Source organism: Bos mutus, chromosome 16, assembly GCF_027580195.1.
Source record: "Bos mutus isolate GX-2022 chromosome 16, NWIPB_WYAK_1.1, whole genome shotgun sequence".
In the NCBI taxonomy this organism is placed as follows: domain Eukaryota; kingdom Metazoa; phylum Chordata; class Mammalia; order Artiodactyla; family Bovidae; genus Bos; species Bos mutus.
The window spans coordinates 39,321,465-39,342,949 of NC_091632.1; the positions used below are offsets into that span (position 1 = coordinate 39,321,465).

Below are 21,485 nucleotides of genomic sequence, written 5' to 3' on the forward strand. Positions count from 1 at the left end.
ACAGCAGTGACACAGTGCGGCCTTGAGAATCCCGCGTGCGGGAGCCCCAGGCTTCAGAGTCCCTCCTTGACCTCCATGGACCCAGGACTTGCCTTCGTCCAAGAGGATGCTGTGGACGGGATGGCGCAGACTCCAAGGCCAGGTCGCAAGGGACCCTGCAGCTTCATCTGGGGATATGCTTTTGAGGGGCAGTTAGCTACCCTGTAACAATGCAAGTACCCTGCAACTGCTGGGCTGCTGGGATGGGAGGAAGCCCGACCTAGAGCAGGGAGAGGCTGTATGTGAGAAATGGCAGGCCACCATCAGTCACCCCAGCTGTAGTTATGAGGGGCACCCGTGTGCCTCTTTTTCAACAGGACACAGCTGCCATCAGCTGTGAGCACACTCCAAGCAAGCACCATCGGGCTGAGTCTCATTAACCCACGGGTGTGTGAGAGGAGATCAAATCATTCTCACAAGCCACTGAGTTCTGGAGTGGTTTGTCATGCAGCAATATGTAACCAGAACACAAAATACCAGAGAGAGAACTTATTAAAGTATATGAGTGTGTGCCAAGAATAATGAGTCTGCTTCTGCTACTTTCTTGTAAACATCCCTTTCACTCTCAAAAATGTCCTAGTCTGGATGATGAATGGCACAGTTGCCCCGCCTACAGGTCACTGTGAGGACGCTGGCTGACCATGAAGGACATGAGCCATCAGAGCGCAGAGCAGAGCCACCTGGCCTGACCCGCTGGCTCCTCTGGCTCTGTGCTGGGGCCAGGAGGAAAGCAGGATCATGAACCACTGATTCACAAGCCACTGATTTACATATGTGGGTTTCGTCACTGGCCAACTCATTCAACTCTTGAGTTTTCAGTTTGTTCTCTCATTCTAAGTGAAAGTGGAAAGTGTTAGTCGTTCAGTCGTGTCCAACTCTTTGCAACCCCATAGACTGTAGCCTCTCAGGTTCCTCTGTCCATGGGATTCTCTGGGCAAGAACACTGCAGTGGGTAGCCATTCCCTTCTCCAGGGGATCTTCCTGACCCAGGGATCTAACCTGGGTCTCCCACATTACAGGCAGATTTTTCTTTTTTTACCATCTGAGCCACCAGGGAAGCCTCTCTTTCTTTCTAAAAGTTATTTACTTGGCTGCACCAGGTCTTAGTTGTGGCACACAAACCCTTAGCTCCAGCATGTGGGATCTTAGTTCCCTGACCAGGTATCAAACCTGGGCGCCTTGCATTGGGAACTTGGGAGTCTTAAGCACTGGACTACCAGGGCAGTCCCTCACTTGGTTCTTTAAAGAAAGGCAGTCAGGGACTTCCTGGGGGTCCACTGATTAAGACTCTGTACTCCCAATGCAGGGGGCATGGGTTTAATCCTGCTTGGGGAACTAAGATCCCATATGTCACATGATGCGGCCAAATAAATAAATAAAGACAGGCAATCACACCACATGCAAATGATGAAAATCCTTCCAATATTTATGTCTTTTACTATTTGTCTAGTTGTATTGGCTAAAACTTCCAGAATAACATCAAAGACAGTTTTCTTTCCTTTCCCAAAGAAAACCTCTGAAATGATAAACATCTGTGTTAACTCCACATTGTGTTAACTGACTCACCAGAGGGTAGAGCAGACTCTGCTGCTGCTGCTGCTAAGTCACTTCAGTCGTGTCCGACTCTGTGCGACCCCATAGATGGCAGCCCACCAGGCTCCACCATCCCTGGGATTCTCCAGGCAAGAACACTGGAGTGGGTTGCCATTTCCTTCTCCAATGCATGAAAGTGAAAAGTGAAAGTGAGGTTGCTCGGTCGTGTCCGACCCTCAGCGACCCCATGGAGTGCAGCCTACCAGGCTCCTCCGTTCATGGGATTTTCCAGGCAAGAGTACTGGAGTGTGGTGCCATTGCCTTCTCCAAGAGCAGACTCTAGAAGTTTAAAAACAGTGCTCAAGGCATCACTTTCTCTCAACTATTTTGTTGTTTCTTTAAATAAGGCCCCAATAGTCAAAAACTCCAATGAGCCAGTCACTTTTGTGATTCGACAGCCTTTGGTGCTGACAAGTTTATGGAAAATGACCGCCCCTTCCCCTCCAAAAAAGAAAAAAATGACCCAGAGGAGTGGAGAAGTGAGGAGAACCTGAGGCTCAGGTGCCAGCCATGTCTGAGGAGCCGCCCCAGACAGGGACTGATCAGGTCACTGTGCGGCTGCAAGGACACATCCTCCTCACTTCAGAGAGTGGTCCTGATGCTTGCTTTCTGCTCTTCTTCTGTTTCCAGGAAAACGACCTTCTAAAAATTGACTGGTCACAGCACCAGAATTAGACTTCCCTATGAGTCAAACAGGGTTTCGCTGCAACTTACAATTCATTTTCACTTCCAACATAATATGCTTTTCATACAGTGGGAAGACATGACTTAGGAATGAGAGGCCGATTTGGGTTAGACTTCTTCCAACCACTAATTCAATATATGCAAGTTTATATCCTTTTATTATTAAATTGGTACTAAATCAGATTTTATCAAATGAAAAGTTTACAAAGGAAAATACTTTCAAAGAATCTTTGCTATTAAGTATGAAACACAAAACTTTTAAAGAATTTTGTTTTCTCCCTGCTACGAGCACATTTCACCTTATTTTCCTACAATAGGGTAGTCACACACTTTTCCATAAATAGCCCGGTATCAGTGCTTAAGGTTTTGTGGGCAGATGGTCTGCTCTGATGCTATAGTGCAAAACAGCCAAAGGGAATCTGTAAATGAACAAGCTTTGCTATATAACAATAAAACTGTATTTATGGACACTGAAGCCTGAGTTCCATATTATTTTTATGTATGACAAAATATTATTCTTTTGATTTCCTAAAAGCCATTGAAACAAGTAACACTTATTAGCTCCTGAGCTGGACAAAAAGAGGTAGCAGGCCACCACTGTGTGCTGACCTTTGTCCAAGGGCACCTACCTCTGCTGTCAGAGCATCAAGGACAATGACAGTGACAAGTCTCGTACAGTCTTTTCCACGCAATGATAACACTACTGAAAAACTGCCGAGAGACACCCAGCAGCTGCAGATGTTCAACTGAGAACTCTGTGACTTTTCTGAGGCTGAAAGTTTCAATCTAGAGCATGGGACAGTCACACCATGCCCCCCACCCCGGCCTCAACCAGAGCTAACAGACTCCACGGGAGCACACCCCATGGTTCCATACTATTTTCAATCAGGTCACAGTCATAAGAGTATAACACAGGTTGTCAAAAGAATCTGATTTACTTAGTTTCTCAAGTTTTGAGCTACTGAATAAAAATCACAAACTGCTAAGATTCAAAGATTTAATGAGCTAAACACAAGGGGAAGTAGCTGACTGCTACTTGTAAATACTTATTCCAATCTGTAAATTACAAACCCACTGGATCACTATCCTCCTGAATGACCAAATATCCATCCTTAAGTCAATCCCCGCCCTTTGTTCTTTAACCATTAATGAAACACTGTAAAAAATATATCTTTTTATTCTTTCATCTGTAGACTACTGCATTCTTCTATATTCTTCTCATATTCAGTTACCCATCTGAATTTCTGGGGTGGGGACGTGTAAAAACACAGATTCCCAGGTAGAAGCCTGATAATCTGAATTTTTAATAGGCAAACACATTGTGATGTACATCAGTTAACTGACTAGTTTCGCTGACGTTATTCAGTTGCTCAGTTGTGTCCTGCTCTTTGCAACCTCATGGACTACAGCATTCCAGGCTTCTCTGTCCTTCACCATCTCTTAGAGTTTGCTAAAACTCATGTCCATTAAATTGATGATGCCATCTAACCACTTCATCCTCTATGTCATCCCCTTCTCCTCTTGCCCTCAACCTTTCCCATCATCAGGGTCTTTTCCACTGAGTTGGCTCTTCGCATCAGGTGGCCAAACTATTGGAGTTTCAGCATCAGCATCAGTTCTTTCAATGAATATTCAGGGTTGATGTGCTTTAGGACAGACTGGTTTGATCTTCTTGCAGTCCAAAGGACTCTCAAGAGTCTTCTCCAGCACCACAGTTCAAAAGCATCGGTGCTTAGCCTTCCTTATGGTCCAACTCTCACATCTGTACATAACTACTGGAAAAACCACAGCTTTGACTAGGTGGACCTTTGTCGGCAAAGTGATATCTCTGTTTTTCAATATGCTGTCTATGTTTGTCATAGCTTTTCTTCCAAGGAGCAAACATCTTTTAATTTAATGGCTGCAGTCCCTGTCCACAGTGATTTTGGAGCCCAAGAAAATAAACTCTGCCACTGTTTCCATTTTTTTCCCCATCTATTTTTCATGACTGGGCCACCTTATCTGCCTCCTGAGAAATGTGTATGTAGGTCAAGAAGCAACAGTAAGAACCGGACATGGAACAATGGACTGGTTCCAAATTGGGAAAGGAGTATGTCAAGGCTGTATATTGCCATTCTGCTTATTTAACTTCTATGCAGAGTACATCATGCAAAATGCTGGGCTGGATGAAGCATAAGCTAGAATCAAGATTGCCAGAAGAAATACCAATAACTTCAGATATGCAGATTACACCACCCTTATGGCAGAAAGTGAAGAACTAAAGAACCTCTTGATCAAGGTGAAAGAGGAGAGTGAAAAAGTTGGCTTAAATCTCAACATTCAAAAAACAAAGATCACGGCATCCAGTCCCATCATTTCATGGTAAATACATGGGGAAACAATGGAAATAGTGACAGACTTTATTTTCTTGGGCTCCAAAATCACGGCAGATGGTAACTGCAGCCATGAAAATAAAAGACATTTGCTCCTTGGAAGAAAAGCTATGACCATCCTAGACAGCATATCAATAAGCAAAAACATTACTTTTCTGACAAAGGTCCATCTAGTCAAAGTTATGGTTTTTCCAGTAGTCATGTGTGGATGTGAGAGTTGGACCATAAAGAAAGCTGAGCACTGAAATGGTTTTGAACTGTGGTGCTGGAGAAGACTCTTAAGAGTCCCTTGGACTGCAAGGAGATCCAACCAGTCCATCCTAAAGGAAATCAGTCCTGAATATTCATTGGAAGGACTGATGCTGAAGCTGAAACTCCAATACTTGGGCCACCTGATGTGAAGAACTCACTCACTGTAAAAGACCCTGATGCTGGGAAAGATTGAAGGCAGGAAGAGAAGGGGGACGACAGAAGATGAGATGGTTGGATGGCATCACTGAGTCGATGGACATGAATTTGAGCAAGCTCCAGGAGTTGGTGATGGACAGGGAAGCCGTGTGTGCTGTAGTCCATGGGGTCGCAAAGAGTTGGACATGACTCAGTAACTGAACTGACTGATTTTCCATGAAGTGATGGGACCGGATTCGGTGATCATTGTTTTCTGAATGCTGAGTTTTAAGCTGGCTTTTTAGGTTTTCAACTCAACTTACCAGGGCTTCTAAGGAAACTCGGTCCCAACTGCAATGCTGCCCTACTACCCCACCCTGTAGCCTTTAACCCTGACACTTAGTTTATCAGCCGGTCTCTCTGGCAGGATGCAGATGCAGCAGCTACGACCCAGGTAAAAGAGCTTTCTACACATCCCTCCAGTTGGCCACCTTGCCTCTCCCCCAAAGATCCACTTAATATCAAAGCACTTTTTCGACCTGGTCCCTTCTCCTTTGGTGACACCATCCTGGTTTGTTCACTTTCAACAGCAGCCCATTTCTGCATATGGTAAATTGCCCCTTTCTGCCACTGAGCACAACAAACATATGGGTTCAAACAGCTTTTCTTCTGCATGATTATCCTGTCAGCCAAGTCGATTCGGTTTACGACATTAGAGTCACTTCCATGGAACAGACTGAAGCTATAACCATGGACTCATTCCAAGGGCTATAATCATTAGGCATGGCAACCAAAACTAATCTTAAAAAAAAACAAAAACTTTATGAAACTACTTTGGGCTTACATGTCTTCCTTGACACATTATTTTATATTTTTTCTTCCTGATAAAGTTGAATTGTGATTTTCGGCTATTATAGAAAACCACACCGATAAGATGGCCCTTCTAAAATCAGGAAGACAAACTTACCAGGGAGTTTATGTCTACCTCTGTAACAGTGAAAGGAGAACAAATGGTCCAGGGAACCCAGAAACAATCTTCATGAAACTCTTATGTAACAGGGTCCAAAAGAAAGGAAATGATACTCTCAAAGTCAGACAATGAAGCCCATTAAACAATCTTTGACTTAACGTCCTGCTTCTTATGGGGTCTGGACAAGTTCATTAACAAGGCAGTGAAAAGTCTGACTCCCAGAACTGGCTCCTGTCCAGAGAGAGAAGATTTATGGGTATTAGCAAAAGAAAGGGATGACAGTAATCAATAAGACGTGAACACGGCAGAGAACAAGCCTATTGTATGATCTTAAGGATGGAAAGAGGAAGGCCAGGGTAGTCCCCTCAGACCCGTCACACTCAGCCCTCAAGGATGCAGATGAACCTCACCGTCTGTCTGATTATAAATCCCCTCCCCAATATCGGCTCAACGTGGAGTGCCCTGGAGACCCTGGGACCCAACAACCTAAGCTTGGCATTTTCCAGCAGGAAATGCAGATAGAGGAATTTGATCACACATAGCCGGAAAGACAGGAAACAGGTGATGAAGCTAAGGATTCTGGGGTCTGAGGATATGACCTTATGCTCTGGGCCTCACGGCAAACCTCTCATTTCACACAGGGAGAAACCGAGCTAAAGCTGGAGAAGTGACTGGGTCCAGGGCCCAGAGCTGGGGGTGGAGTCCAAATCCAGAGCCCCAGTGCCAAGTGCGAGGCTCCCCAGGCTGCCCTGGCATATGTGGAGCCTGTGCGCTCGATTGGGTCCCGCCGGCGACAGGGCCAGAGGGAAGGAGGCACCTGTTGGAGCTGGCACCACTCCCTTCTTCCCACCCCGCAGCACTGCCCACAGCACCCTCACGCAAGGCAGGACTCACAGGTGGCTAGCCACATGGAAGGCACTGCACTTCGGCCAAGGGAGCAGGGGGGTAGTATCTGTAGAGGGCCATTTCCAGAACCCAACTGACAGATTTCCTTCCAACAAACCCAGCTACTGGGGGCAATGGACCACCCGAGTGAGGCGAATGCTTTCCACATGGTGCTGATCGAGATACTGAAGCAAGTTCTTCACCCAACCTCGGTATGCATACCACTTTGCACTTACAGAGCAGCCTTGTCTGTCTCTAAGAAATTAACATCGATGTCATATTTCTTCAATCATTTAACAACTTGGCATGGTGGTTAGGATAAGCATCCTTATTTTACAAACTAGAAACCTGCACAGAGGTCAAAGTGTGAGCTCTGCATCCCACATCACTGCGTCAGAGGCAGTATTTCCAAACTATGGGTTTCTCCCACTTGATCTTTTTGCCTGTTCTTGGTACATACTCCAACTGGAAAATTCCTCCCCAGTGAACTCTTGTAAAAATGGAGAAACACCCACACCAGTTTCAGAGGCAGTATAACGAACATTATCCAGTCTGCCGCTCCCCTCCCCTACAAAGCCATGGTCCCCTGTGGGGTCTGGGTGACAGACCAGTGCAAGCCCCCCGGTCATCAGAAGGGTCCTCCTCCTTCTGGTCATCTCAAAAGAGATCACCCCTCTCATTTTAGGATGAGAACATGCTAAACCTCACTGCTCATCTTGCAAAGCAAAACACTTGGAAATGAAATAAGAGATCCAGCTCGAAACCTCTCTTCAAAATGCCGCAGAGCCAACATCTGGTTATCACTCAGTACTTCTGGTTAGGAAATATCCTTATTTATCCGGCAGCACTTTATAGAAGTAGTGAAGTATTGGGAATCGTACAATATCCCGCATACCCGTGTGGAATGGTCACAGCTGTGCTTCCTCATTCCACATAAACATGGCCTGGAGACACATCTCCATAGAAGCACAATAAATGATCACCACACACCCCCAGATGGACCATCTCATCCCAGGACACAGAGGCGTGGGTTGCTGTGACACTCTTTCCCCCTCACTGCTCTGAAAGCAGCAGAACTTTAGCCAGCAAAGCAAAGACACCACAGGAACGGCCCGCTCCTGCCAGGCACCCCTCCCCACTCCCTGACACTGACCTCCACCTGCCAACACTGACATTTACCCAGACCCCCTCTGGTGCGCTGGCTGGACCCTCGAGAAGGGAACCTGTCAGCATGGATCAGAGCACCTTGGAGATTTTCAACTGTCTGAACATCTCACAGCCCCTGACCTGGTGCAGCCCGTGTCTCAAGTCTCTGTCTTGGTTGACCCAAAGGAACTGTTCCACTGAAGCTGTCACTCACTGAAGGGTTGGGGAGAGGCCCTGGCATTTACGAATACACCCTGCAATGTAACAGGATTCGAAGAGATGGGAGTTTTCTGAATATGTGGGCCTTTAAATGATGTAGGGTCTTAGAAAAGTTCATTTTGTACAGTGCATGTGATCAGAAACTCTGAACATCAAGCTTCCCTCATGTAAGCCAGCATCTGTTCTTCTCCTTTAGAAGATCTTCAGGCTGCCTGCCGGGCTGTCCTGGCCACACTGACAGAGCCCGCCTGCCGAGTTCTCTTATTATTAAACACTGTGGAGCAGGAACCCTGAGCCAAGTGCAGTCAGTCATTCAATACCACTGGCATCGTGAACTGACCAAGTTATCCTGTGTGTCATGGGACCGAGGTGCACACGCAGAACAATCTGCCTCTCTAACGAATCACAGGAAAGAGAGACCATAACTGGACTGAAAAGTAACTCTCAGACTCAGGCGTGTCCCTGGGTTATATGACTCGGCCTCCATTGGGGACCTGACTGACGGGTAGAAGAGGTCACTCTATGGCTGCAGAAACAGTCTGTTACCCGGTGTTCACGGCGCTGCTGTCCTGGGTGATGCACACATGGCCCCCACTTAATGCGGTTTGGAAATGGCCCATGGTCTGGGCTCTCTGGCCCTCCATATCCTAACTGGTTTGCAAGGAACCCTGGGCCTCAGTGTGCGGGCAGGAGGCTGTCCTCTCTTGACACGGGCCTCTGGCTGATTCTTACAGTCAAGAGCTCGGGCAGCGTGATTATAAGGATGGGTCTTCACCAGCTGGCCTGTGCCCGTACTCGGGATGTCCCCCGTTTTGCCTTCTCCCCAGGCATCACCAGCAGGCCTGCCAGTGGCCCTCCAGGCAGGTGGCACTCTGAGACCTGATAAGCGACACTCGGTTCCTCCCAATTCTCACGGCCTCACTGTAAGAGCCCGCAGCACTGACCACATCAGACCGCTGCTCCCCCCAGAACCAGCCACTGACCTTGGGGTTGGTGCGCTGCTGCAGTCTCCTCTCCTCCCTCTCGCGCTGCAGCCGCTCAAACTCTTCTCTGATCTCAGCTGGCGTTCTCCTCCTTTCCACAACCTGTGGGCAGAAGTGAGAGAAGTCAGCTGAGGACCCAGATGGTGAGGAAGACACAACAGACCCGAGTGTTAACCGTGTCCCGGTGCTCCTCTCCCCCGGGACCGTGAGAGCCCCCAGTGAGACCAGGGGACGTTCCTGTCCAACCGTGTGGGCCCCGGTAAAGCCAGGTTCACCTTCACATCTGCTCAGTCCCCAGTCCGTGCTCTCCCTCAGCACTCCAGAGACTGAAGTGATTTTTTTTGGTCACTTGTCTCCAAGGCTGCAGGATTCTTACTGAGAAAATGTCACCTCAAGTATCACAGTTTAAATTTTCCAGTGAGGCCACCACAATGCAGGCTAAAAACAACGTCCAGAGAGGGGCGAGGCCTCCACAACAGCCCTGGCACATTTCCCTTGTGCACTGGGCCTCCACCGGGGGCACCCTTTGAGCTTCCTAGACCAACAACCTTAAGCCATGAGGTCTCAGTGTTTTAGCAGTAGGGCTCTTCCTCCTACAACCTGAAATGAACCTTAGGATGTACGATGTCGGCTATATATTGTCAGAGTATAAACAATACTCAGGTACCAATCAGCAGCCCTTGAGGACACACAAGGATGTCAGGCCTGCGAGCAGGCAAGGCCTTTCTTGCCCACCTCAGCCTTTCTTCAGTTCAGTTCAGCTCAGTTGCTTGAAGTGAAGTGAAGTGAAGTCGCTCAGTCGTGTCCGACTCTTTGCGACCCCACCAGATTCTCCAGGCAAGAATACTGGAGTGGGTTGCCATTTCCTTCTCCAGGGGATCTTCCTGACCCAGGGACTGAACCCCAGTCTCCCGCATTGCAGGCAGACGCTTTAACCTCTGAGCCACCAGGGAAGCCACCTCAGCCTTTCTTCAGTTCAGTTCAGCTCAGTTGCTTAGTCCTGTTCAACTCTTTGCGACCCCATGGACTGCAGCACGCCAGGCTTCCCTGTCCATCACCAACTCCCGGAGTTTACTCAAACTCATGTCCATTGAGTTGGTGGTGATGACATCCAACCATCTCATCCTCTGTTGTCCCCTTCTCCTCCTGCCTTCAATCTTTCCTAGCTTCAGGGTCTTTTCCAATGAGTCAGTTCTTTGCATCCGGTGGCCAAAGTACTGGAGTTTCAGCTTCAGCATCAGTCTTTCCAATGAATATTCAGGACTGATTTCCTTTAGGATGGATCTCCTTGCTGTCCATGACCCTCAAGAGTCTTCTCCAACACCACAGTTCAAAAGCATCAATTCTTTGGTGCTCAGCTTTATTTATAGTCCAACTCTCACATCCACACATGACTACTGAAAAACCATAGCCTTGACAAGATGGGCCTTTGTTGGCAAAGTAATGTCTCTGGTTTTTAATATGCTGTCTAGGTTGGTGATAACTTTTCTTCCAAGGAGCAAGCGTCTTTGAATTTTATGGCTCCAGTCACCATCTGCCGTGATTTTGGAGCCCCCCAAAATCACTGTTTCTATTGCTTCCCCATCTATTTGCCACGAAGTGATGGAACCAGATGCCATGATCTTAATTTTCTGAATGTTGAGTTTTAAGCCAACTTTTTCACTCTCCTCTCTCACGTTCATCAAGAGGCTCTTTAGTTCTTCTTCACTTTCTGCCATAAGGGCGGTGTCATCTGCATATCTGTGGTTATTGATATTTCTCCTGGCAATCTTGATTCCAGCTTGTGCTTCTTCCAGCCCAGCATTTCTCATGATGTACGCTGCATATAAGTTAAATAAGCAGGGTGACAACATATAGCCTTGACGTACTCCTTTCCCAATCTGGACCAGTCTGTTGTTTCACGTCCAGTTCCAACTGTTGCTTCCTGAGCTCCATACAGATTTCTCAGGAGGCAGGTCAGGTGGTCTAGTATTCCCATCTCTTTCAGAATTTTCCAGTTTGTTGTGATCCATGCAGTCAAAGGCTTTGGCATAGTCAATAAAGCAGATGTTTTTCTGGAACTCTCTTGCTTTTTCGATGATCCAACAGGTGTTGGCAATTTGATCTCTGCTTCCTCTGCCTTTTCTAAATCCAGCTTGAACATCTGGAAGTTCATGGTTTACATACTGTTGAAGCCTAGCTTGGAGAATTTTGAGCATTACTTTGCTAGCCTGTGAGATGGGTGCAATTATGCAGTAGTTTGAACATTCTTTGGCATTGCCTTTCTTTGGGATTGGAATGAAAACTGACCTTTTCCAGTCCTGTGGCCACTGCTGAGTTTTCCACATTTGCTGGCATAACGAGTGCAGCACTTTCATAACATCATCTTTTAGGATTTGGAATAGCTCAACAGGAATTCCATCACCTCCACTAGCTTTGTTTGTAGTGATGCTTACTAAGGCCCACTTGACTTCACAGGATGTCTGGCTCTAGGTGAGTGATCACACCATCATGATTAACTGGGTCATGAAGATCATTTTTGTGTAGTTCTGTGTATTCTTGCTACCTCTTCTTAATACCTTCTGCTTCTGTTAGGTCCATACTGTTTCTGTCCTTTATTGTGCTCATCTTTGCATGAAATGTTCCCTTGGTATCTCTAATTTTCTTGAAGAGATCTTTAGTCTTTCCCATTCTGTTGTTTTCCTCTATTTCTTTGCATTGACTGAAGAAGGCTTTCTTATCTCTCCTTGCTATTCTTTGGAACTCTGCATTCAAATGGGTATATCTTTCCTTTTCTCTTTTGCCTTTCACTTCTCTTCTTTTCACAGCTATTTGTAAGGCGTCCTCAGACAACCATTTTGCCTTTTTGCATTTCTTATTCTTGGCGATGGTCTTGATCCCTGCCTCCTGTACAATGTCATGAACCTCCATCTATAGTTCTTCAGGCACTGTCTATCAGATCTAATCCCTTGAATCTATTTCACTGTATAATCGTAAGGGATTTGATTTAGGTCAAATATACCCGAATGGTCTAGTGGTTTTTCCTACTGTATAGCTCATCCAAAAGCAAGATAGTCTCTGAGATTTCAAACAGGATGGGAAGGGCCACATGGGTCTTGGGTACCACACCTGTGAGAGAGGAACCCCCACCAGGTGATTCCCAAGGGCCCCAAAAGGTACAAGTCCATGAGGGACACTGAAAGTGGGAGCAGCAGAGACACCGCCAAGGTCATTGGAGGAAAAGATCAAACAGTCCTGACCCTGTGGTAGTGGGAGAAACACAGGGGAGACTGGAGGCGCTGCTCAAAGAACACCTACAAAGGCAGGTGATGTGAAAGAAAGCTATCCTGGAAATCACAAGTTTTAAAAATTATTCAAAAAATGCATGCTTATAGCAAAAAATCAAAATGGTACAGAAAAATATGAAGTAAAAAGGTATAGTCCCTCCCCATACTCCTCCTTCTCACAGGTTAACAATTTTTTATGTATCTTCCTAAAAACCTACGCATATGTATGAATATATACATTAAAATTACACACGTATGTACACATATATGTATATATGTGTGTACACATATAATACATGTACACATATAACATATATAATATATACATTAAATTAATGTATAATTTTAATTATACATTAAAATTAATGTATAATTTTAATTATACATTAAAAACAGCCTTTGTGCAACCTGATTTCATTATTTGGCAATCCAGAAAATTAAATACAGGAGCTGGCCTACCCCCCTAAATTGAGAAATGTGTTCACTGTCGCTTTCAGCAAGTAAACAGAAAAAAATAATGAAAACATTTTCTCCTCTCCCATATAAATTGTTCATTACCAAAAAGGGGCAACTGTTTCTTTTAAACAGGGTTTTAAAATAAAAACACTGTTAAAATAATCTAGGAACTGAAAGTCCAAATGGTACAGCAACAATCCCTTTGTGACCTCACAAAAACGTCCTCGGTGATATTGAACTGATGCGGCCTGCTCACAACGCTAGTGCTTATAAACACTCAGCCTTGTCCATCTTTTCTATTTTTGTCTAAGCCCCTCGGCTTATGTAATCTTAGTTCCTGGACCACAGATCGAACCTGGGCCCCGGGTAAAGTATGGAGTCTTAGCCACTGAACTGCCAGGAAGTGCCCATGCACATCTATTTACGGCGCTTTCACTTCCCCGTCACCCCATCTTGGACTGATAGGGTGCTCCCTCCATGGGGCCCAGAGCAGAACAAGATTTATTTTCAACAATTCCAGCTGTGTGACTTTTGCAAATGACTCTCTGCCACACTATGTGACAGAATGAAGAGGCAAATATCCCAAAGGTGTTAAGTCACTCTGTTTCTAGTCTATTTGACAGAAGTTTTGCAAACAGTTGGTACGTATCAGAGCTAACTGCAGAGTCAAGCTGGCCGGCCACTCTAGAGCTATAAATACCTTGGCTGGGCATCTCATTCTAACTCCCATGGGGCCCTTTACTATTTATTTTTTCAAAAAATCCATTTGTTTACTTATTTTATTTTTGGCTGGGTCTTTGTGTCGCAGAGAGCGGGGGTTACTCTGCAGCTGTGGTGCATGGGTGCTTCTCATTGAAGTGGCTTGTTTTGGAGCACATGGGCTCTAGAACAGTCTCAGCAGTTGTGGCACACAGCATTAGTGGCTCTGTGGCATGTGGGACCTTCCCGGACCAGGGATCCAATCTGTGTCTTCTGCACTGGCAGGGAAATTCTTTACCACTGAGCCACTAGGGACACCCCCAGCCCTTTACTGTTTACATCCTTCTCTACACAGAGAACATCATGGTGGAGAGTGGAAGATGCCTAAGCCAGCTGCAAGTCACTTTTTCTTCCCTTGGGTAACCCCTTAGATACACGAGCCCGGAACACAGCATCCCAAAGTGCATTAAATTGGAAAGTACAGTTGGAAAGATATTTTCAATGTTTTTCATCAGTGAAGTGTATCACATGCAGCCCATGAGTCTGTACACCTGCACGGTCCACCCTGATCACCTATCAGCTAGGTCTATTCTGTGCTAGTCGGATGACTTATCCTGCAGACGAGGGGGTGCAGAGACCAGTAGAAGCAGGTGGCGCAGTGGGAGGAGGACAGGGACCCAGGCTTTCCGACACCACCTGAACCTCCTGGAGAACTCAGGCGAGTCACTTCACTAAGCTTCAGCTTCCTCCTATAAATGCTTCTACACTACAGTGTGTACGTGCTAGGTCACTTCAGTTATGTTCGACTCTTTGCCACCCCATGGACTGTAGTCCACCAGGCTCCTCTCTCCATGGGATTTTCCTGACAAGAATACTGGAATAGGTTGCCATTCCCTTCTCCAGGGGATCTTCCTGATCCAGGGATAGAACCCAGGTCTTTTACATCTCTTGCATTGGCAGGTGGGTTCTTTACCAATAGTGCCACCTGGGGCATTAAAATCACACAAGATGCTGTCTGTTCTATGATTCTGGTTAGACAACTTTTCACTTGAATAATTTTAGAAAATTATTTAGAACTTTATTTTTTTTTTTTTTTTTTTTTTTTTTTTGTTAAAACACATGTCAGATGTGTTCACTGCATACCAGATCAGCATTTGTGCTTGTTCTTAGTCAAAGGTTCAGTGAAAGAGAAGACAAAACACAGGGCAAAAAAAAAAAAAAGCCATCTGCTGTGGACTAAGTGTTTATGTCTCAAAATTCATATGTTAAGGCTTAATTCCCCAGTTCCCAAAGTGATAGAATTTGAAAGTGTGGCCTTTGAGAGGTAATTAGGTTTCAATGAGGTCATGGGGGTGGAGGCCCCAAGATGAGATTTATGGCATGATAGCGCTTCATTGGGAGAAGGAAACAGCAACCCACTACAGCATTCTTGTCTGGAAAATCCCCATGGACAGAGGAGTCTGGCAGGCTACAGTCCATGGGGTCACAAAGAGTCAGACACGACTCAGCAACTAAGCAGGGGCTTCCTGGTGGCTCAGACAATAAAGAATCTGCCTGCAATGTGGAAGGCCAGGGTTCCATCCTGGATCAGGAAGATTCCTGGAAAAGGAATGGCTACCCACCCAGTATTCTTGCCTGGAGAATTTCATGGACAGAGGAGCCTGGCAGGCTGTAGTCCATGGGGTCACAAAGAGTAAGATATGACTGAGCATGCACACACACACACACGCACGCACACGTGCGCGTGCATGCACTCACACTGGAATATTAAGAAGCCATAAAAAAGACTGAGCTACTAACTTTCACTTTCAGGAGGATGAAGAGCCCAGAAGTCTCCCAAGTTTGTAAAAACACAGTGAGAAGGTTGTCTATGAACCAGGAAGTAGACTCTCACCAGACACTGGTATTTGCTGGTACCTTGATCTTGGACTTTCAGCCTCCAGAATTGTGAGAAATAAACATTTACTATTTTAGCCACCTAATTGATGGTATCTTTATTATAGCAGCCTGAGCTGCTATAGACTCCATCATGTAAGCAGAGTAGTGAGTAGTACAGAATATAGAATTTCAGAGTCAGTGTGGTCAGGTTTCAGTCTCTGCCCACCTCCCTTTCTGAAGACCCACCATTAAGAATGTTATTTAACTTTAGAAGAGTAAAAATGAATACTAATCAAACTTCTATGACACACCAAATGTTCTTCCTTTTTTTTTTTTTTTTTTTTTGTCTTGCTTCATTCATTTCATTCATCCATTCAGCAAATCATTATTGTCCAAAAAAGATTACTTCAGTTTGCTCAAACCACAACTATGGTTATTGTTTGACCGTAACCACAGAAACATTTTGTGACTAGCTTTATATTAGAACCTAATGTACTGCTTATCCTAAATTGTTGACATTATGAAGCTAAGAAAAGCAGACTATTTTAGGATTGACCATGGATGGTATCTACATATTTTAGGCACAAATATTATAAATCATATATCTAATAAGGGATTTTTTTTTTTTAGATGAGCTCACACTTTATTGGTTGCATCAACAATAAATCCAATAGTATGTCTAGAAGTGGAAAACCATGCTTATTTCCATTCTCAGAAAATGCACAACATGTCTAAGGATTTAAGGGTTCTTTGCAACAATTCCATGCCCTATTCCTCCCACACTGGGTCCTCAAGCTGAAAGTACAAGTTCGGGAAATGGTACCCATAGAGTTTCTCCTCTCTTATTTTCATTTTTTTTTATGTCTATCACAGGGCTACCATTAGGATTAAATAAGACAAAGTATGTGAAATTGCCCTGCATATCACCTGCTCAATATGGGATTTCAGTGGTGATTTTTTTTTTTTTTTTTATTGCCGTACCTCATTTTACTGTGCTTTGCTTTAGTGAGCTTTATAGATACATGTTGTTTTTTTTTTTCCTTGTTAATTTTCTGTTTAGTTGATCTATCCATAAGTGTGAGTGGGGTATTAAAGTCTCCCACTATTATTGTGTTATTGTTAATTTCTCCTTTCATACTTGTTAGGATTTGTCTTACATACTGCGGTGCTCCCATGTTGGGTGGATATATATTTATAATTGTTATATCTTCTACTTGGATTGATCCTTTGATCATTATGTAGTGACCTTCTTTGTCTCTTTTCACAGCCTTTGTTTTAAAGTCTAATTTATCTGATACAGTATTGTGACTCCTGCTTTCTTTTGGTCCCAATTTGCATGGAAAATCTTTTTCCAGCCCTTCACTTTCAGTCTGTATGTGTCCCCTGTTTTGAGGTGGGTCTCCTGTAGACAACATATGTAGGGTCTTGTTTTTGTATCCATTCAGCCAGTCTTTGTCTTTTGGTTGGGGCATTCAACCCATTTACGTTTAAGGTAATTACTAATAAGTATGATCCCGTTGCCATTTACTTTATTGTTCTGGATTGAGTTTATACACCATTTTTGTGTTTCCTGTCTAGAGAATATCCTTTAGTATTTGTTGGAGAGCTGGTTTGGTGGTGCAAAATTCTCTCAGCTTTTGCTTGTCTGAAAAGCTTTTGATTTCTCCTTCATACTTGAATGAAATCCTTGCTGGGTACAATAATCTGGGCTGTAGGTTATTTTCTTTCATCATTTTAAGTATGTCTTGCCATTCCCTCCTGGCTTGAAGAGTTTCTATTGAAAGATCAGCTGTTATCCTTATGGGAATTCCCTTGTGTGTTATTTGTTGTTTTTTCCTTGCTGCTTTTAATATTTGTTCTTTGTGTTTGATCTTTGTTAATTTGATTAATATGTGTCTTGGGGTGTTTCTCCTTGGGTTTATCCTGTTTGGGACTCTCTGGGTTTCTTGGACTTGGGTGATTATTTCCTTCCCCATTTTAGGAAGTTTTCAACTATTATCTCCTCAAGTATTTTCTCATGGTCTTTCTTTTTGTCTTCTTCTTCTGGAACCCCTATGATTCGAATGTTGTAGCGTTTAATATTGTCCTGGAGGTCTCTGAGATTGTCCTCATTTCTTTTAATTCGTTTTTTCTTTTATCCTCTCTGATTCATTTATTTCTACCATTCTATCTTCTAATTCACTAATCCTATCTTCTGCCTCTGTTATTCTACTATTTGTTGGCTCCAGAGTGTTTTTAATTTCATTTATTGCATTATTCATTATATATTGACTCTTTTTATTTCTTCTAGGTCCTTGTTAAACTTTTCCTGCATCTTCTCAATCCTTGTCTCCAGGCTATTTATCTGTGATTCCATTTTAATTTCAAGATTTTGGATCAATTTCACTATCATTATTTGGAATTCTTTATCAGGTAGATTCCTATCTCTTCCTCTTTTGTTTGGTTTGGTGGGCATTTATCCTGTTCCTTTATCTGCTGGGTATTCCTCTGTCTCTTCATCTTGTTTAAATTGCTGAGTTTGGGAGTCCTTTCTGTATTCTGGCAGTTTGTGGAGTTCTCTTTATTGTGGCGTTTCCTCGCTGTGTGTGGGTATGTAGAGGTGGCTTGTCAAGGTTTCCTGGTTAGGGAAGCTTGTGTCGGTGTTCTGGTGGGTGGAGCTGTATTTCTTCTCTTTGTTCAGTCGCTATGGGGAGGGAGGGAGGGATGCTGCAAACAAATGACACTGGCGCGCCGCAGTGCCTCAGCCACACTGGGTCTGCCCGCACACGCGCGTGTAGCCTCCCTGCCCACACTGCTCAGGCTCTAGGTTGTTCCGCCGGGAACAATCCGAGGCTGGCCCTGGGTTGCATGCACCTCCCAGGTCCAAGCCGCTCAGGTTCAGGCACTCAGGTAGTCCTCAGAGGCGCAGACTCAGTTGGGGCTGCGTTTGTGCTCTTCCCAGGTCCGAGCAGCTCAGGTGATGAGGTGTTTGGCGGCGCCAATGCTGCGACTTATCGCCTCCCTGCCACTTGGTTATCTGGGTGTAAACCGGCGCGCACCTTCTCAGGCAGATGTTAACCGTCCAGACCCCCAATAAGTTTTAGTTAGCAAAAAGCCAGTTTTATAGATAATGTCTCTCTGGGGCTGCGATTGCCCACTTCCGGCTCTGGCTGCCTGTCACCGGAGGAAGGTTTGCAGCCGGCTACCTCTGTTTAGTCCTGCGCGGGCTGGCGGTGTCTTAGGTTAGGGCTGGGATGGTAGATATCCCACAGTCTGGTTTGCTAGCCCAAATTATTTCGCTCAGATAGTGCTCAAGGTATTCAGGCCAGATTCTTACTCTCAGCGATGCAGTGGGTTCCCTGCCCAGCCCCAGCTTGCTAATGGCGGATGCAGGCGTCTCGCCTTCTCCGCTGGAGGAGTTACGTAGGGCTCGCAATCTGCGAGTTTTAATTGTTTATTTATTTTTTTCTCCCTGTTATGTTGTCCTCTGTGCTTCCAAATGCACGGATTCGGCAGTGAGAAAGTTTCCTGGTGTTTGAAACTTCTCTCTTTTAAGACTCCCTTCCCGGACGGAACTGATCCCTCCCTCTTTGTCTCTTTTATTGTCTTTTATTTTTTCCTACCTCCTTTCGACTTTTCTGGGTGCCTGATGTCCTCTGCCGGCATTCAATGGAATTTTCGACGTTTAAATGCTCTTTTGATGAATTTGTGGGGAGAAAGTGTTTTCCCCATCCTACTCCTCTCCGCCATCTTGGCGCCTTTCCTCTATTTAGAACTTTAGAGAAGCTACGAAGACGACACAGAAAGTTCTCATCTACCCAGCCTCCTCCAAATGTGAACGTCTTACATAACCAAGAACAAACACCTGTCAAGTCCAGGACGCCAACATTAGTACAAAGCTATTAACTGAACCCAGACTTCTGGGATTTCACCAGTCTTTCCAGTAACATCAGAGTTACGTCCTAGGATCCAATTCAGGGTCCAGGACTGCATTTAATCACGTCTCATTAGTCTCCTTTGATCTGTGGGAGTTTCTGTCTTCTTTTCCATGATCTTGACCATATTATACCTCTTAATACAGGCTGATTGTCTCTTTGGCTGTGCTGGGTCTTTGCTGTGACACGCGAGATCTTTGATCTTCATTGAGGCATGTGGGATCTAGTTCCCTGACCAAGGATTGAACTGGGCCCCTGAATGGGGAGCTCGAAGTCTCAGCTGGACCACGAGGCAATTCCCCAGGCAAATCTTCTTAGACACTGTAAGGATGATGTCAAATAGGTAGGGAAAAGTGAGATATGGATGAATGTAAAGGACTGCAGACAGAAACCAAAGCATGGATGATCCAGGCCCAAGGCTGCTCCTCTAAATGTACATCAGCTGGTCTGTAAGCGCCCTCCGGGTTGTATGGTTTCCACTCCACTTCCACAGCTCAGAGCTGGATTTCTGCCATTTAAGAGAAGAAGTGGCCAAGTTCATTTTCAACATGGGTATCTGCACAAACACTGCAACTTTGGGGACTCAGGTGGCTGGTGTTATGAGCTGTGAATGGCGGCGTCTTACTCCTTTGGAATGCTGCCAGAGGATGATCCACTTTCTTAAAGGTTAAAGACAAAAGAAGAGACAGAGACAAACAGAAAAGACCAAAACCTATCTAATGCCTGAAAACAGAACCAATATTTGATGCAACCTATAAAAGCTCAATTTCACCCCCGGCCTCCGCTGGCAGAAAGGCTGGTGGTATCATCCAGCCACCAGCATGTTGGTGGCTACTCTGACATCTTTGGATTAAAGGAGCCCCAGACACTAGGGACTTTAGCAGTGCCCTCCACCCTCCTGACCACCTGTGTGTTTAGACTAACAGATGTGTGGCAAATGGATACCAGTCGGCAAGTAAAAAGTTCAATAGTCTAAAAACACCAACAACACCCTGAGGGGAACACAGCTTCCTCTGTGGGGTGGAAGCTGTGACTGAAAAGAGAGAACCCTTGCACTGAACAAACCACCACCTGGAGAACTCCTCGAGGGAGTGGTGACGCCAGCTCTGTGAACTGCTCTTGAGTTCAGTGAGACTTTTTCTTCACAGTATGAAGAGTGGGGTCAATCTTCCTATTACATTAAGCATCGATATATCTCTTGTAAATATGTATCAGGGGAGGTAACTTCTATCTTTTCCTTCTACTGTCAGGGAAGGCTTAGTATTTATTTTTATTTTTGGCCATGCCACATGGCATGAGGGACCTTAGTTCCCTGACCAGGGACTGAACCCGGGCCCCCTGCATTGGAAGTGAAAAATCCTAACCACTGGATCACCAGGGAAGTCCCAGGGAAGGCTTAGTATTAATATCAGTGCAAAAAAAGCCAATTCTGGTGGATGAGAACTTGATTCCCTTAAAGTAGTCTACTGAAAAATGTGAACATAAAAGCTTATCCAGTTACCACCTACGACTGCTTACATACTTTTATATTTTTATTATTATTTTTAAAATTGTTTATTTATTTGGCTGCACCAGGTCTTAGTTGCAGCATTTGAACTCTTAATTGCAGCATGTGGGATCTAGTTCCCTGAGCAGGTATTGAACCTGGGCCCCGTGCACTGGGAGTGTGAAGTCTTAACCACTGGACCCCTGGGAAGGTCTCAGCCTACACGCTCTTATAATCACTGCAGTGTGTGGTGCTTCTGTTTCTAACGGGGAGACGGTTTGGTCTTATAATAGGAAACCATGATGTTTTGCTGGGAAGAAGTCACCCTGCTGTCCCACTGAGTGGGGACAATGAAAAGCCTAGACTCAGGAGGGGATGCGTACCCGAGGCCTGAGGCTTTTCAGTGGCCCCAACTGCTGCCATGAAAAACTGTAACCAACCCACATCTTCAAAACACAAGGGAGCTTTAAACTGGGGCATGAAGTGTGAGGAGAAATTCAGTAAATAC

At 45.1% G+C, this 21,485-nt stretch overlaps 1 protein-coding gene across 1 annotated transcript in view; it reads right to left on the bottom strand.

Moving 5' to 3' along the window:
* The window catches only part of DNAJC11 (DnaJ heat shock protein family (Hsp40) member C11), a 74,979-nt gene that overhangs the window by 24,070 nt on the left and 29,424 nt on the right, over positions 1 to 21,485 (bottom strand). The window contains exon 4 of the mRNA XM_070385161.1: positions 9,279 to 9,380. Within this exon, the coding sequence (XP_070241262.1) occupies positions 9,279 to 9,380 (102 nt within the window). The remainder of the gene's footprint in view (positions 1 to 9,278; positions 9,381 to 21,485) is intronic.